We start from the raw sequence: 18,666 nt of genomic DNA, 5'->3' as shown, positions 1-18,666 counted from the left end.
GGAAGATGAGGAGACAACCTTGCCACCTGATCCTAATAGCCCCGCGCTGGCCACGGCAAGCGTGGTTCTCAGAACTGCTCCTCCTGTCCCAATGCCAACCAATCCTCCTGCAACATCGGACGGATCTGCTCACAATGAGCGACGGGAGAATTTGTCATCCAAATCCCTCCTCACTGAGCTTATCAGCCTGGAACCTGAACACCATGAGTTCGCCCACCTAGACATCCCGCAGGATTGTAGGGATATTTTGGCCCAGGCAAGAGCACCTTCTACAATCAGGACGTACAAGTTTAAATGGAAACGTTTCTGCCATTGGTGTGCTGCTAACGGAGTCCATCCGATACATTCCACGGCAGAGCAATTGCTACCATTCTTCTTGCACCTAGCCAGTTCTGGACTGTCGCATGCAACCCTAAGGGTTTTTCTAGCAGCCATTTCACGTTTCCGGCAAGATGGATCAAGTTCCCTTTGTTCCTCAAGAATAATCCGCCAATTCTTTAAGGGTCTATTCCGGAAATTTCCGCCAGTTCGGCGTCCTCCTCCGTTGTGGCACCTCAACGTTGTGTTAGCACAATTGATGAGACCTCCGTTCGAGCCCATTCACAAGGCCGACCTAAAATATCTCACTTGGAAAGTAGCTCTACTTCTGGCACTAACGTCTTCTCGTCGTGTCAGTGACATCCATGCTTTTACCATCAAACCTCCGTTCCTGCAGTTCAAACCGGATGCTGTAGTGTTACGCACCAATCCATCATTTCTACCCAAGGTGCCTACTGACTTTCACATTAATGAGCCAGTAATATTAAAGGCATTTTTTGCCAATCCTCAGACACCTGCAGAACAAAGATTACATTCTTTGGACGTCAAGCGGTGTCTTAAGTTCTACATCAGTAAGACAGCTTCTTTCAGGAAATCCGATCAACTTTTTATAGCATATGGACGCTGTCATAAAGGACGTCAGGTTACTAAACCAACGATTGCACGCTGGATCTCGGCAGCTATTGTCTTCTGCCACCAAAGGGCAAATAAACCTCTGCAGTCTCCAGTGAGGGCACACTCCACTAGGGCAGTGTCATCATCTACTGCCTTATTTGCTGGAGTATCTTTGCAACACATCTGCAGAGCAGCTACGTGGTCGACCAGACACACGTTTACTAAGCACTACTGCTTGGCAACTTTAAGCGAGGAGGATGCTGCAGTGGGACAGGCAGTGCTGCGCAATCTTTTTAAGTAAGGTGAGCCTCTTCCTCCCGCCTCCATATTGTTTCCATATATATATTATGCATTTACAATGTTACAGTTGTTTCTATACTGTTTTTATGCATAAGAAGATTGATTATCTATATATGTTGAATCTATTTTGGCATGGAAACAATGGTGATTGTTACTGCTAGCTATTCTATATTCAAGCATGTGAATCTATGAAAGACACCCTAATACTGGAGAAGAACAATTGTTACTTACCTGTAAACAGGTGGTTCTCCAGTATTGGTGTCTTTCATAGATTCACATGCGACCCTCCCTCCTCCCTTCAGAGGCTCCCTTCTCCTCATGCACTTTACAGTCACTCTTGTGCTACGAAAATCTGAGGTGAGAAGCTCTGAGGAGAAGGTTCTAGAGAGGGGCTGACGCCTGATTGGCTGGAGTTCGGACTTACATAATGACAGAGATAGACTACAAAGGTCTTTTGTCTCTCTCCATTGTATTCCTATGGAGTTTTTCTCTTATAGGTACACTATGTGTGTTTTACACCTATATGCACTAATTATATGATTACTTATGTATATATTTTACTATATATATATTATATATATATATATATATATATATATATATATAGCTATTTTATTTACCGTGGGACTCCCACTCCGACGACGGGGAATATTCAAGCATGTGAATCTATGAAAGACACCAATACTGGAGAACCACCTGTTTACAGGTAAGTAACAATTGTTCTTTTTATATATCATATGAAGAGCCAGTTTCCTACAGTTAGTAAGTGGGCAGCAGTTACTAGCATACACTTTGACAAATGAGGCAGAATATTTTGCTGGCATTGGCAAGCGCAGATCATATACGGGCAACAGGATGTAGGACGCAAGAGATTGTAAAACACAGGAAAAACAAACATGTAGACAGGGTAACAGTATTTGTACATCAAGCGGGACCATGCCTGCAGAGTTTACAGATCATAAAACCTGTGAATAAAAACTGAAAAACGTCTCATTTACTTAATATCAAAACAGAATCAAATGTTAGTAGCTCAGAACTGCTGCTTCAAGTTTCACCAACTCCTTCGTAAACTGTGACAAAAAAGTGTAGGGAGGATCGCCAACAGAAAGTCAGACAAAAGCCCAGCCATCGACACTTGAACCAACCTGCACCATAATTGTGAGTTACTAGAACTCTGAATCAAAGATAATCATTGCAGTGCACAAGTCTCCTGAAATTATATCACATAAGATAAATTAAGAATAATACTTAATTCAGGTCTCCAGGATGACTTGTGTTTCTAATCAGTGTTGTTCTCTGGCCCAAAATTGCAGGGAAGGTAAAAACACAGATCGAAAATGTGGTTTAGCCCGAGGACAAAGAACAAGACCATGGCCAAGAAGTGAGTGTATAATAATGGTGGGCAGGATTAAGCAGCCACCCTTTATCGTTCCCTGGTAGCTTGGAAGCAGCATACCAGTAGGACAGAAGAGCATGGATGATGATTGGATGTCTAAAATGGGACAAAAACTGATGCCTACAAAAAAAAAAAAAAAAAAAAAAAAAAAAGAACCTACATTTTCCTGTGTGCCTCCATGAATTCCGGCATCATTAGCATCAGGGACCTTACAGTCACCAAGCTTGGTCTACAATTAGGTACATAAACAAGAGTGAAGAGTGCTTCCCGGTGCCCCAAGACGCTAACAAAGCCCCTTACGGATTACTTATATGGTCCCTCTCTTAAATTCCTTTAGACTGCACCACAATCCAGTCCTTTTTCAATGTGTGTGTTTTTTTTATTTTAATACAATCATTGTAAAGCATCCGGATGCCCTTAGAGCTGGGGCCACATTTAGGAAAAAACTGTAAAATGTTTGACTTTGAATTGTGTGTCTTTTGCTTTCTCGCCCTAAGTGCGCCAGGTATGCCCAGACGTGGGTCCTGGGCTCACTGAGCCACTGGAATCAAGCTATCCTGGCTGAAGAGGGGTGAAACACCGAAACCGGTCCCAGGATGCTTGTTTCCGGTCCAGGGAGGACCTGGCTTGGCAATTCGGGCTGGACTGTTCCCATGAGGCACAGGGTCAAGGCTGATTTGCATATGGCCAGGTCTAAACTGGGGTGGCGCGGTGAGCAAAAGAATGATGGATTTAACCCAGATCTCTTGACTGTGGGTGAATATTTTGATTTGTTCTGCATTCCGTCCATCAATTGTGTGTCTTTTGCTGACTCTGAAAGCCAGCGTCACTTTTAATCTCCAAATACAGCACCTGGTCTGAGCAGGGAATCAAATTAAGATTATGGTAAATACCATGAGCACAACTGAATACTCTGCGAGTGGCTTGCGGAGCAGCGATCCGCAAGGTAGATTAACAGGGCTTCGATGTGTTGTTGGACAACGTTGTAGGTTAACATGCTGTTATACAAATGTCACCTCTATGGCTCTGGAAAGGTTTGTTGCGGAACACCATTGTGTTGGCCACGAGAATTAAATGTTCAGAAGCATCGCAAAAACCCTACAGAGTAATAAGAAAGAAAAAACATTTTGGAGAATACTCTTATCTATTGATTCATATGTGCCTCACAGCCACCTTAATTGAACAAAGCTGGGAGATTTTCAAGATTAAATAAAAATCAGGCGTGCTTCATGACCTGATAAACTCTTAACGAGCATATCTAAGACCTCATGTGAAAAAAAGTGCTGCAACCAGGATGAAGGCCATTACTGGTGACAAAAGATAAAAACCGCAAAATAACTGCAAAAAAAAAATATATATATATATATATATATATATATATATATATATAGCAAAGCCTGGAGTTATTCCATCTGCTCCGGAAGCAATGCTGGCACATGGCTCTTCAGTTAAAACAAGCATTAACAAAATCACTTGTTAGGAGGTCATGCCCTTCGCTGATACGAGATGGAAATACCCAACAGTTATTCTGTTACACAAAACCAACCCTGGAACGTTTCCTTTCGAAAGCCCCATCTGCTTAGACATAGGAGTGACATGATAAAAACGCCTTCAAAAGGGCAGTGCTGGGATAAAGCAATCAATATTCAGCTGACTAACTTAGTATTTTGTTTCATTTAGGCTATTTGCAGGGTGACGTGGAAGGAGGAGGGGTAGTTTCCAAACTGTGGGTCACTGGACATTTTTAGCGTGTGTGACATCGAGGAGCAGGTGACAGCAGCCCACACACAGGGCCAGCTGCACATAAGGGGTTGGAGACTTTGACATTACTTTTAAATGGGTCATAGATGGGCTGGATAACAGGAATGAACAAGAAATAGGATTCCTCCTTGGTAATAATCAGGGTGGTGGAGTTCTCAGGTCACATGCGTAAACCAAAGGAGTATCTATTCAGCCTTTGTCTTTCCAATATCAATAATTGGAGTAATTTAAACAGGATAATAATACCAGTTTTGTGAGGCACTTAGAAGCTGAGAAAGGTTGTTTTTATGATCTGTACAAAAATATCAAAGTTAAAAAAGGTTTAATTTATTATTCGATTTTTTAAACTAAAAGGGCAACTCGCCCAACTTGCAGTAGGAGCTACCCCCAGAACCATTCACATATCAGCCACCCTACTGCTTTTTTGTCATCAGTACCCTCAAAGTCCAAATCATCCTAGATTAAAAGAGGCCGCAAAAAATGGCCTCTGGACAGTGGGGCAAGAGAGGACACTGGTCGTCGGTCAGAAGACCTGCTTCGGTTCAGGGGAGCTCAATCTGCATACCTTTTCAGACAGAAGGTATGTAGTGTATGAATGGACCAATTGAAAGTTCGATCCGCATACACAGGCCTGCTAGACTTATGTGCCAGCGGGGGAGCAAATTATGCAAGGAAAGGCAATTAGGCAGGCATATTATGCAAGTAAAAGAAATTAAGCAACACATTCTGTGATTTTATTATCCACTTATTTTGACATTTTAATACACACTGAGGCAAAGGCAAACTCAGTACTTTAGAAAATGCACAATTTCTTTAAAAAAAATAATAATAATGGAAAGCAATACACATTCAGCTGACCCTATTGAAAATGTTATTCAACAACAATTAAAAATGTCATCTCGCGTGAACGTATGCATACTGTTTATCAACAATGTCTTTTCTACACCAAAACTGATCGATTAAAACATATACAGTGCCTTACTCAAAAGACACGATATACCTCATTTAACTGGTACGTTCCAGTTAGATTCTAAAACAGGTCTTCAGTTTTGGAGTTACCATGCACTGGCAATGTCTAGCGTCTGGAAGCACCTCTTTATAATAAGAACAGCTCTGCAGAACAATACAGTACATTCATATGTATTATGCATGTCACCAATTAGGACACTTTAGTAACAAAGTCACTAGCCCGTGAATATATGCAACATGTGTGGGAGTCTTATAAAATCTTACTACGCTCTTGAGATTGTTGCTTCTTTAAGAACAGTGTCTGTAAAATAAACATGAATTTGCAAAACAGTGAAACTAAACATTTTCATGGCAAAGAATGAATTATTCCTTCCACTATATTCGAGTTTCATTTAAGTTTGACGTTTTTGGTTTCCAGCAATAGGCAAAAGTGGTCTCTTTATTCCATTAACCAGAGATGCTTACATTATCTCAAGAAAGGTGTTGTATCTTTTAAATGCACAAATCCTGCAATCAACAGCTGTGAGGGGTTCGGCTAGGTTTTGCGGAGAGACCGGTTAAGTGAAGCGTTGTTCTATACCGTCAGATTTTAACAACATTTGATCAGTCAGACAAGCATTTTCTGTTAAAATCTGCAAATTATGCTGTAGATAGTGGAGACGTGTCTGGGGCGACAAATGTATATTTATGTGGTTAAAAAAAAAAGATTTAAGACTAGGTTTCTGAATTGGCCCGTACCATATTTCAGAGCATCATGTTGCAATGGTACCACTATGTTGTTGCTTGTTGCTTCTTTTGACCTCTTTGCAACAGCTGTCATTTAACTATTCATCTTTTAAAGTGAGAATGACCAACTTTTTTTGCAAGTATTTTTTTTTCTTGGGCAGTTGGTTTTGTGAAATACCTTACATTTTTGTAACAGAAAGCTCTGAGATCGGTTATAGCAGCAATGACAAAGTGCTCATTCCAGACTAGCAAACTACTTAGGGGCCCTGTAACAGTACTATCTTCCAGACCTCATCTCACACCCAACAGTTTTTACGGAAGCCATCCAGGGCGTTCCACCGTTCCTGCCCCATCACACTGTAATAGCCACTACAGGAAGGAAGTAGATTGCTTGCCTGAAATTGGCAACGTCTTTTAAGTAAAAATTAACTCCAAGTAGCAGGGGAATCAATATTTGTACCAGCATAGTTTAGAAGCTTAGAAACCAGTAGTCATAGATGGCACCCGCCTTCGTAAAACGATCACTGGGCAGTAGTCCAAGCAGTGGCAAGGAGTCATTTTCTAGATAAAGCCAGGCCTCAATTACATAAACTGGGACCGCACTGAACGAAAACAATAAGGCCTCATGTTTTACTGTATGCAGGATCCTACTGGGAAATCTGACGCAACAGTTGTAGTTTTTTCACAAGGCAAATCAAATATGTACATCGACGACATGTTAGTTCTTTAGACAAGACCACCTGAGGTATCTAGCAGGAAGGCGGACTTTAAATCTTGAACATTTTAGAGGGGCTGTAAACCATCCGAGCAATCAGGCCACCATCGCACCCCTCCTCTTTTGAATTACTATCCAGGATTTAAATTGGGGTCTACAACATACACTTTTATCCATGAGCAACCTATATTTCCTCCATCCTCTCTTTTTGTGTAGACAACTTCCAATATTCTTGCCAACATTTTATTAAGTGGTAATTGTAATGGTCAGCTTAGCTCTTTCCAGGTTCTATTGCTTCAAACGCCCTTGAGTGCATCTTGTCCAAGTTTCCTACATTGCTCTCCTTAACATCTGTATGGTCATCCGCAAACTCCCCTATACGTGTACATGATGTCCACATTCAGAGTTCAAAGAATAGCAGAAGATAGGGGTACAATACAAATAAAAGAAAACTCAGCAAACAATACTGCAAAATCATGGTTTTAGAAATAAAAAAGGCAAAATTTTAACTAGCTGATTTCACCTGAAAGAAAACATTTGATGGTCGTCCTGCTCATTCAGTCCATATTTTTGCTAAGGTTAACGCCCTAGCAAGCACAAATCAACTCTGCTGAAAGTTGTACAAAGATCTATAAATTAGGGCCCGAACACCAGGCATCAGCTACTCTGCCTACATCTTCCATCAGGATCAGATGTTGGCCAAGAAAGAAAAGCTACGTGCAAGGTATAACCGCTCCGAGTTATCCACAACAAAATCGACTTTGCTGAAATGTTGCATTTGTGACCAGTTTACCAGTAAACGGAAGAATAACCAGCTAAAATTAAAAGCCACTACGTAAAAATCACGAACTATATATACACAGAGCAATAAGAATGCTCCAAACCCCTAATAAGTAAAAAATAGAGCAGTTAAAAAAATAACTTGAAATATACATATATGAAGGTAATTCACTTCTTGATTTTAGTTTCTGATGTTCACTTTCTCTAGCAATAGCAGGCTTTAAAAAATGGTTTTAGATTTCTTTGGGAGAAAGGCCCTCTTCTAATCCCAACATTTTAGTTTGGCAGCCCTTTATTCAATGGAATCATTCAACATCCACTGCCACAGTAATTGGATGCTTGATTTCCAAATTTGTACTCTTCCTCACTTAATATTGTGATAGCATTTATACAGCGCTTACTACCCCATTCAAAGCATTGAATTGCTTTATGCCGGCGTGGCACGCTGCTCCGGAACCCAAGGTGAATGGCTACTGCAGTGGTTATTGGCTATTGTTGGTATTGGAATAAGTCTTGTGCACTCAAGCAAACCATTCCAGCTGCAGCTTCTTTGTGGTAGATTAAAATTATAGAGGTTATTTGTGATAATACCTTGTCAACCATAGTTTTTCACATCCTGCAGTTTACCTCAAAGTTTGAGGCCAACCCTACATTCAGCTCCTTATCAGAGATTCCTCCATTAACACCTGCAACGAACTCCATTCAGAAGCCCTGAACGAGTTTCCCTACTTCACCCTCTCCCCCAGCGACACCCAAATCTTTGCATCTTTACTACTCATTTCACCTCTCTGCTCCTCTTGACACACGATTTCCATCACAGTGTAAATCCGAGGAGCATCAGGAGACCGTTGGTGCCCAAAGACTCAGTACTTGGAGTACAGTGTTCAAGTGTCGGCTCAGACACTTGACACTGCCAGACACATTGATCCTCTGCACCTCGGATACCTAGACGTAACGTCTAGGTAACAAAGCCACTTTAAGATAGCCACATTGCGCCTTCTGAACACAAGTGGAGATTCATCATTTATGCAGGGGAAAAAGTTGACCTAGAGGTAATTTAGAAGGGGACACTGGTACATGGCCAGGAAAAGTAAGAGGATGAGGAGCAAGAAAGGAGCAAAAGGAGAACGTCACCTTCAAAGAAATAGGTTGAACTGTTTAAAGATAAACATGCACCGACAAAGCACATAGTTTTGACTTTTGTATAGTGAAGTGTTCTTAGTGTTGCACTGGCAACTGGTTCGGTTGGACTTAAAGAAACTTTACAGTGAGGGATGGGGAGGGGGGGTCGATATGTTCTGTGTAAGTGTAACTCCAACGTTCATTAAAAAATGCACTAACCTTGCTAAATTCATATTTAGGATAAGGGGGCAGTTCTTTAAGAACTCCTGTGAGTAAAGTCAGGAGAGCCCAAAATGAGGGTCACTCAGTGCTCACTGGTTCCTAGGCATGATTAGGCTCAAAGCAGGGAGACCCTACTGAGAGAGAAAGGGTCAACAGAGGGAGAGAGCAGCAAGGGCAGCAGGGAGAAGGCAAAGGAGAGAAGGAGGCAGAAGGATGGAGTGAGAGCGAAGAAAGAGAAGTGATCATAAGGTCACTGAAAAGTCAGTCCAAGAGAGGGTGAGGAAAACGAGAGAAAAACACTTTAAGTAACGGGAGAACAGGAATAAAGATTAGCGTCAAGGTTCATGGGAAAACTATGAGCGGAACGAGAACGCAAGATAAAAAACAGTGAGGCTGGCCAGAAACAAGAAAATGAAGAAGAATATAATAGGAAAGAAACAAGAGGCAGTTCAAAATAGGGAAACATGAAAAAAGAACATAATAGGGAGGAAAAAACAAAGGGAAGGCAAGGGAGAAAAAAAAATGGAAGTGAAGACGTGTGGAGAAAATGACAGAAAATGGTACTGTGTCAAAATCAAAGATGAAAACATTAATTTGCATAAACAACTTTCCGGTCGACCTCTGATGCCATATTACCAGTCATTAAAGCGCACATACCTGATGTTTAGCTTGCTGATACTTTAGTCCTTCCTGCTGGCAGTGCTGCTCTGAAGGGCTCGTATCCCTCACATTTCTATAACCTGGGCTGGGGATGACGTACTCCTGTCCTAAATCTAGATCTTTCATCTTCCGCTCGCATCAGTCTCGGGGAGTGTAGTGCTTTAGGATACCTGAGGGTTTCTAGGAAAAAGAGGTAGAAACAGGGCATGTCATGCAGGTCTAGCAACAATCAACCGGTGAACAGTGTCATCTTTAAAGATTTGGCGGACCCGGGTCAAGACATATTTTGGGGGCAGTTGTACGCAACAAATTTTGAATATATTACCCATTTTCTGATAACTCAATCCCGCATGATGCTAAACAATACTAAATTATATGTAAAGATTTAACAGGGTCACACAAAAGCAGTTGAAATAGGTAGGCAGAGATGTTTAAACAGAGAATTAGAATACACAGAGGTCAAAGAGACAAAGTTCACTTTCCGAAGGGGGCACTGGGCAATTGCCCATTGGTTAAAACGTCTCAGCTGGCGAGAACACCACAATTCATTGAAACACCCACAACGTCCGCAAATAATGCTGCAAAAGGGGCTCTGATGTGAGTGGTGCCGGCGCTTTACAATAAAACAAAGCACTCTAGTCTGGCAGCCTGCAATGGTGAATAATGGAAGAACAAACTGCTCTGCATCAAATACGAACATATTGTTATTATGACGGAGAAGGCAAGTGGTCCTTTATTATTAATTCATTGCACCAGTCTGCATAAAAAAAAAAAAACCATCATACTGACGGCAATAAGATGCCGGAAGCGAACACTGGGACGCAAACTGCACATCCTTGTTTGCCTGCTCCACATCCTTTAAAACAACAACAAGACGAGGCCTACCAAACAGGTTCACTGCCTTGGTGCTTAAAAAATAAAATATTCATCATTATTTTACTATCAAAGAAGAGAGGAGAGGGTTGGCACGTCAGTTTATTGGCAAAGGTGCTCTGCAAAAAAAATGGTCCTAGTTCAGGTGTGGTGCAGCGGCCATGGCAGCTGACTTCGGAGGACAGGGTTCACGGTTCGATCCCTGGCTCCGGCGGCAGCTCAGCTCAGCACAATGTGACTCTGGGCAATAGCTCACTTAATTTCCACGACGGCCCCCAGCGCCTTGAGACCCGTAAGGGTGAGTAGTTCGCGCTTTACAAATACGGATTTATTTATGAACAACTGGATAACTCACATATTTTTGATGGGTTTTAAGGAAACGTTTGAGCAATAGGAAATTAACCTCTTGCTCGATGGTAAAAAAGGGTCTCCCTAACAAAAGGAGTAACAGTATGATTTGTGGGACCACGCAACTAGGTGGCTGGAGGATTCGAGGGGGGGGGGGGTGCAGATTTTAGCCTATTTTGCTGTAAGGATTTTAAATAATTCAACGGTCAATACATGTGCTTACTACAACTCTCAGATAGGTAATTTATAAAAGCCTCCATGCCCCGCACCCAAAGAACCTTCGGTATAATGTACAAACCATGCAAAAAGGGGGAGGGAATATATATTAGTATAACAAATGGATGTCGCACTCCAAGCAAGGCCTTGTGGTGAAACGCGTTGGTGGTAGTGGTGGTTAATAAAAACCCTGAAACTAACAGCTTTGGAGTGCGACATCCATTTGTTATACTAATTTATTGTTGGGCTGGATTCCGCCCTCTTCATGCCTGCACCGGATGGCAGAGCGCGCTGTCCAGAGGAATCATATTTTTAATCTATCTATCCATCTAACCATCCATCCATCGAATACGAGGGGCATTCAGTACATCGCCCTTCCAACTATTCTTTGAACAAATAATGCACAAAATGTTGCTTTCATACTTAATAAATGAATGAGGGTCCACGGCTTTCTGTATCTTTAAGCAGCAAAAAAGAATATGAAGAAATGTCAACTTTACACATACAACCATTCATGTTTTTTCCACGGAAAATATCAAGATGGTATATTCACATAAAAAAAAAAAAAATGTTCCTGTGTAACTAGAGCTTTGTGGTTTTTAGAACCAACCTTTGGGCTCTATGACACCGGAGGGCCACACAGAGAACCAATGGAAACAAAAAGCCTACAGTTGACTGAACCGAACTCCCAGCCAAAGCCTTGGAAGGCAACCTACACCCAGCCTGCCACTGCAGGCCCGCGTCACCTTGGCCACGGTCAGATTACGTTTTCAAGCCCCCCCCCCCCCCTGGATTTATTTGGACTGATTCGGGCTCTTAGAACTAATCCCATTAGCGCGTGGGCAACCTCATCTGGGCTCTCCCAGATTTATGTAACCAGTGATGCTGAACGAGGCAAGTGGCTGGGTTAGTGTATGGAAAGAACCGCTTTTATTTATGCCAGGAGTAGTGGGCGAGGATGCTGATGGCAAATACATCATTGCATAGTATCGCTTTGCCTTAGGGCATACATATATAGAGACGTGCAATGGTCTATTTATAAGTTGTCGAGGGAGAAATAGGGCTTTGTCATGTACGATGTGTCTGAAGCGTTAAGAAAAGAACCTTCAAAAATACTTTAAAATCATGGCACAAAGTAGGGAAAGGAGCCGGCTTCACTGCCTGTGAAGCGGGGAGCTTGGTGCATCATAACAGGGTGACGCGGGTTCAGGTGGTCGCCTTAGCTCTAACATTAGGACTAAAAAAGGGTTTAAAAAAAAACATAGAAATAAACGTTTATATTACAAGCAGACGACGAAGCGTAGTTCTGTTATGGCTGCAAGCCCGTTGCAGCAAAAACGTCAGTCATCTTCCTGCGTGCAAACAGGTGGGTGCTCAATGTACAGAGAGAGCCTCAGAAATGTAATTTGTTATTACACGCGCCGACCGACATAGGTTAACAGTACAGACAGATTTTAAAGAATTATTTTGGTAGTCCCTTGGAGTCTTATATCCAACAGGGATTTGGATGCATTCTAATGTACCAACCCCCGGCTAAGCCTCCCCCAGCCTCCTCTTGCAATAGAAAGGCGTTGCCTGTCGTCTCGGCACTGGGAACCCGTTTGGGCACAAGTTGCAATAACCCGTTCAGCGGAACAGAAGCGATCCTTTTACAAAGATGATACGGTGTTTTGAGACGACTAGAGGACAGAGATGCCTGTCCTTGAAAAAGCCGGTAGAACAGTGAGTGACGCATCTCTTCTGTGGAATCGTTCCCAGTGAACCGGCAAAGCTAAGAGTCACAGAAGGCAAATCCCCAATAAGGAGAAAGGGCTGCGGCTCGAGCGTTACAACCATTAACTCGTGTGGGAAAATCAAAGCCGGAAACAAGAACACCAAAAACGAAAAGATAAGAATCAGACTGAGATTGTGGCTGCACTGGACCACCCACACGCACGGTGCAAAAAGATACGAAATCTCCTCCAACCACCAGGGGCAAAAACATCAGCACAAACAAATATATCAGCTGCCCTTCTCCCACATGTTTTTGGGATTGCCCTGCTGAAAAGGGACGGGCAGGGTATCTCTGGCTGGCAGAACCTGCCCGCTGCCCGCCGCCCACCCCCCTCCCAGCCTGGCCCACCATCAGGACTTGAAGTGCTTGCACCAGGTCTTCCCACCTTGATAAAGAGCGTATTTGGCTTCTGCACCCACGGCTAGAGGCAGTGTGATCTCCCGAACCTCCCAGAAGAGGGTCCAGGGCTTTCTGTCCCACAGAGAAGTGGCCTGGGGCTGCCTCCCACTGCTCGTCACACGCCAGTGGGCTTTCTCCGCTCCCCTTCACTCGATGCCAGCTGTTTTATTGACAAGTACCAGGCATGTTTCACTGCTGCACAACGTGTGGACCTCGCCATCTGCAGGGCAAGCCGGCTTTGAAGTGCTCCATCCAGGCATCACACTAGCTCTGTAGCCCCCCTTGCAGACGACAAGTTGGTTGTGCCCCATCTACAAGGCAGCCCTTGCAACATAACTTTGCCTCACTTTCCAAAGGCCGGTTGGCGATGTCGCCTGACCTCTCGAGGCTGCAAAGCAGTTCTGCCCAGACAGGCGTCACCCCATTCCAGAGAGAGGAATAAATACACTTAATGAGCAGTCAACATTCCTGGCATGAGGAAGTGCGCTCCTCCAGACGCCGCATCTTGCTTCAGCGGGCAGGTTTGCTCCTGTCAGGTGGCCTAATCGCTTCATACTGAGAGTGTCTCTTCACTTGATTAATCCTAAAGGAGTATAATTTACCAATCACTGGTAACCCCTACACAGACAGACCAGTAACCTTGCTCCATCTCTTTGATTTATGACTTGAAGGTCAAGATACATGGGGGTGCCGGGTTACTGCTTGGGAAGCAACAAGCAAGCTTAATAACTTCATTAAACCCAGCAGAGACAGACAGTTATCTTAAAGAACCGCTCGGATCACACACTCTTGGAGCCGTGAATTTGCCAAATAATCCACCCCCCCCCAACAAAAAATAAAGGATGCGTATCCCGTATCCTCTTTCACTGCACTTGGGTGCCCATCTGTGTCAATTCGCCAGTTCAGTGGGTGCCTGAATCCGGAGTGATGACTATATTTTCAATCCACAACCACCCAACGTGTGGCGTACCCCCGGGCAACCCTGGTGCTTTCTGTAGCCCGCTCGTCTCCCGCCTCCCCCCCTCACAGCTTTGTGGTTGCCGGCAGCATCTCCGCATCCGTACATCGTGTACCCCGTTACATAAGCACTTGGCTGCCAAGCACTGCATCAACAGCGGTCGCTGGCTGAGCATTTCATCCCCGCGCTGGAGATGTATCGACTCCCTCCTGGCTGCCTACAGCTACGCAGTCTCTCCAGCCACGCAGCGACATTACAGTCCAACGAGTGACTGCATTCCCCCCGTCCTAACCCCTCCCTGGATCTTATCCTACTCTGTGGTCCTTTCTGTTCCATCCCCCAGATAAGTGGCTGCCGGTTTGTTATCTTTCCTGCCTGAACCCAGCTCCTGCAGCATTGAGACTGAACGTCATTTACCTCCTTCTCCTTACACCCCCACTCCTTCCCTGGGCTGCCCATTGATTGCCTTTACAGCAGTGGTGGTTGCCAGTATCTTGCTCTAAGTTTGGCAACTCTACCTACAGATAAAGCTCATAACATTCCGACTCAATAGCATTTCTCGAGAATTTCGTACATGTTCCATCCTAAAAAAAAATCCTCATTCCAATGGAAGTCAGGAAGAAAATCTAGGTATACAGTACTGTGCTGCAAAAACTCACATGTATGCGCTCATTTCCCAAGCGTTGCCATATCTGCCGACTTCTACCCGCATCTGTGGGGGTGACTGCATTCTTCCCTCAGCCTTGAAACTGCATGAGCCTGCCTGCCCCCGCCACCCCCGGGCCCATCCCCCATTACACCCCGGCTTTAGCAAGCCCTTCAACGGCCTGCCTGTATCTTACACTCTCACCACCACCGGGGCTCCCCACATCCTAGCGTTTATCTGCACCCCCGCCACTGGGGCTGGTAGTACCATGTCACCCACCCACCTAGGACTGTCACCCACCCACCTTCATCTCTGGTGTAATCCTACTCCACCACCGAGAAGGTCTGTATTTCTACCCACTCCCACACAGTGGCAGTGGACCATCAACTACACCCCGCCCCCTGCAGCTGCTACTTGTATTTTGACAACCATCTCTCCCCATCACCTTCCCTCTGGCTTGACAATGCCGGTATCCTGCCCCAGCCCTGGTGTAATCTGTTCCCCGGCTTGGGGTGTAAGTACCCAGCCCTCTTCTTCCCTTAGGAACCACCAAAGCACCTATCATTAGCGCGTTTGAGGGTGTTTTGTCCCCTCCCGGCCCCTGTCACCTGCTGCTCCTCTGTCCAGATCCGCTGCTCCTGTAACAATCAGCTGAAGAGCAAAACAAGCCTTCAATAACCCAGCTAGTCCCGCCCCTTCGGTCAACTGCGCACGCGCAGTACTTACAGAGTCCTCAGGCACGCCGGGAGTTGTAGTACTGCATACGCACCGTTCCCGTTGCGTTCCGAGCAAACAAGGAATTCGGTAGACCACCCTACCTAGAGAGCACCGCGCCCGGCCGGCTTCGTTGGGGCACGCGCCTCGTCTCGTGCCGCAGCACGTCGTGTCTGGAACGTTCTGTACTGACTCTGAGCGCTCTTCGCACACCCGAGCGCATTGCAGGGTGATGGAGATGATGGTCGAGCGGGGATGAGACCGGGGCCGCGCGCCAGTGTAGGATTGGGATCACAATTAGGTCTGGGCACGCCCCAAAAAAGTGGACAGCATTCCCGAATCGTTAATGTTTTTTGTAGTTTTATGTAGTGTGAACTCCGCCTCTGGCAGGATAAAGAGAAGAACAGAGACAGTTTTATGTCGGCCACCCCCCTGTCCGTTTTAGGGAGCGGGACACAAATAACCTAACAAGCCCGCCCCCCTCCCCCACTACCCTAACTTTCCAGTTCTCCCTACCCCAGTCCTCTGCAAAGGGAGTGCTAATGGCTTCCCACCAGCAGCTCATTGGGACCTCTGCCACACCTGGAGGGAGCCAGGGGGCAGGCACGCCTCATGCTGTTAGAGAAGGAGCAGCCCATTGTCATTCTGCCTCTGACAATTAGCCTGCCTGAGGTGGGTGACGCTCAGTATGTGTATGCAAAGGCTGTAATAACAGCCTTTTGTTGTGCACTTGCAGTAGAGACTTGCCCTGGCTGATTGCACTGCTTAGCCCCCCCCCCAAAAACGGCCTACCAACTGACCTCGGCAAAAGGCCCATCGGCCCATGTCCAATTGCCCGCCTTGTATGCAAAGTCTGTAATAACAGCCTTTTGTTGTGCACTTGCAGTAGAGACTTCCCCAGGCTGATTGGACTGCTTAGTCCCCCCCAAAAAACGGCCCACCAACTGGCATCGGCAATAAGCCCATCGGCCCATGTCCATTTGCCCACCTTGCCAATTCCAGCCTGCCATGCACATATGCTTGGGTTGTGCATAGCTGAAGCCTCTTCATGGGGCACCTACTTTTGGTTTGGAACGCAGTTTTTCTCAGGGGTTGGCGCTAATCTGTTGCGCAAGTAACAGAAGGATAGCCGAAACCTTGAACTAGTCGGCTGTGAAAAATCTCACCGAAGTAAACCTATTTCGGAGAAATACTTAAACTTTACAAGAAACAATCTTGGTTATCAAGGAAGGTGACATTTGAAACAGCCTACAAAGCTTTTTTCTCCATTTCTTTTAAAGTGTTTTTATTGGCATTTCTTATATTATTGTACAGTTACAAAGTATCGAAGATCACCAAAATGACATTTCCTCCCCCACACACCCAGTTGGGGTTGTACCTAAGCTACTATAAGAGAACTTGAGGCTTGTATGCCTTGTTAATCATAAGCACAGTATCAACAGCAGTATTCCCAGCTGCCAGTGAGACACCGCCAGTTTTACCGCACAGCATTGGAATCCAATACAGGTATTTTATCTAGGTGAAAACACTAGAATAACATTAACCCCTTCAGTGCCCGCCCCTTTCCCCGCCCTGTGCCGGCCGTTGCATTAGCGGGCGGGGTTTATGACGAGCTGGTCTCGTCATGGGCACAGCGCAACCGCGGCCCATGACGAGACCAGCTCGTCATGGGCATTGAAGAGGTTAAGTTAACTAACAACACAAACTGGGTTTTCAGCGGTCCCCCAACCAAAGCAAATCAGAACTATGGTTGAAGAACTGGGTTTGACCATAGGGGGGGGCACCTCTTCAGGTAAAACACATGCACCTCCCATGAGGATCTCATATTCACATTACATGCATCCGCCGTACACAGAGCGCAGATTACTACGCCCATGGAAGTCTGGTCCCAGTCATGACCGCTCTCAGCGCTCTCAGCCGTACCCCCAGGTCCGTCCCTAGATTGTCATCCCAGTGTCGCTCCCAGAGTCGGAGCCTTCCGTTGGGGGGTCGGCTGTGGCCTCCCAGGTTTTCAAGAGTCCAACACCTCCACCATAGGGGTGCTATCGGTCTTCTCCTCCCCCCACTATACTATGCCTCTTCCCGTCACAGTGCCTGGCCCTCCGCTCGGGCCCACTCATGAGCAAACTCATAATAATCAAGTTAGCCATATAGCTACATCGTAAATGCAAACATTTAATAACAGGAAAGTTGTTTTTGGAGAAAACAATAGAGTGGATTAATTATCCCCATTCACTTGCATAGAAGGGTCATTTTAGGCAGGAGGAAGTTGAAATAAAGCCAATTTTGGATTTAAAGATTGCCACATTACTGACGGTGGGAGGAAACTGCCCACTAGTAGTGCTGACTACGAAATGAACCCATATCACATGAACCCTATTTACTATACCTTAGGACAGGCCTGATTTTGTAAACCAGTTTAAATAGTGTTTTGTCGCTTGTCATTTTGCATCCAACTTCAGAAGTATGGTCTGAATTCCAGCATGTTAAGTACTGTTGGCAGACCTAGGTCACGAGATTTGCACAACAAGGTTATCTTCATAAAGTGTTGGAACAAGCAAAATGTCGTTGCGTAAGCAGAACCAGATCAGAATTACTAACCAAAATACAGAAACCTGCACAAAATCGAATGGTACTGGTGTCCAAATTCTCCTCCATGAGTCATTGATTCAAAAACACAATCAACAGACATTGGGCTATACTGGCCATGGAACAGGACTTCAGAGGATTATTTGCCAATAAACCCATTTTTGCATTCAAAAGAGGCAAAAACGTGAAAGAACTGTTAAATTAACCTACCAAATACACAACAACATCTATATATAAAGGATCTACGCCTTGTTACAACTGTAGCAATTGTAACAATGTCATCAAAGGATCTTGGATGACACACCCCATGAAAGGGACGAGAATCAACCTAAAAGTGACACTCGATTGCAACACCACCAACATTTTGTATCTTCTGAAATGCCCATGTGGCCTTGTCTACGTGGCTAAACGGAAAGGAAAACCAAGATCAGAATTCATGAACATAAGAGTTGTATTAGAACCAAGAACATGAAGTTAGTAGTTGGGGCACATTTTGTGGAACATCACCACAACATTAGTCAACTGAAATTCCTGATCCTGGAAATTGTGGAAAAAATTGAAGGAA

The 18,666-nt window shown here is 44.8% G+C and overlaps 1 protein-coding gene across 3 annotated transcripts in view; it reads right to left on the bottom strand.

The window, feature by feature from the left end:
- ABCC5 (ATP binding cassette subfamily C member 5) overlaps positions 1–15,488 on the bottom strand; it is a 343,171-nt gene extending 327,683 nt beyond the window's left edge. For all 3 annotated transcript variants that reach the window (XM_085635623.1, XM_085635619.1, XM_085635620.1), the window contains exons 1-2: positions 15,407–15,488; positions 9,582–9,764 (exon numbers count right to left, since the gene is read on the bottom strand). In XM_085635623.1, coding sequence (XP_085491749.1) covers positions 9,582–9,710 — 129 coding nt within the window. In that variant the 5' untranslated portion in view covers positions 9,711–9,764; positions 15,407–15,488. The remainder of the gene's footprint in view (positions 1–9,581; positions 9,765–15,406) is intronic.
- Positions 15,489–18,666: the final 3,178 nt, after the last annotated feature.

Source organism: Triturus cristatus, chromosome 11 (assembly GCF_964204655.1).
Source record: "Triturus cristatus chromosome 11, aTriCri1.1, whole genome shotgun sequence".
Lineage (NCBI taxonomy): Eukaryota > Metazoa > Chordata > Amphibia > Caudata > Salamandridae > Triturus > Triturus cristatus.
The sequence above is the reverse complement of the archived record's forward strand: the minus strand, read 5'-3'. Positions and strand labels throughout refer to the sequence as shown.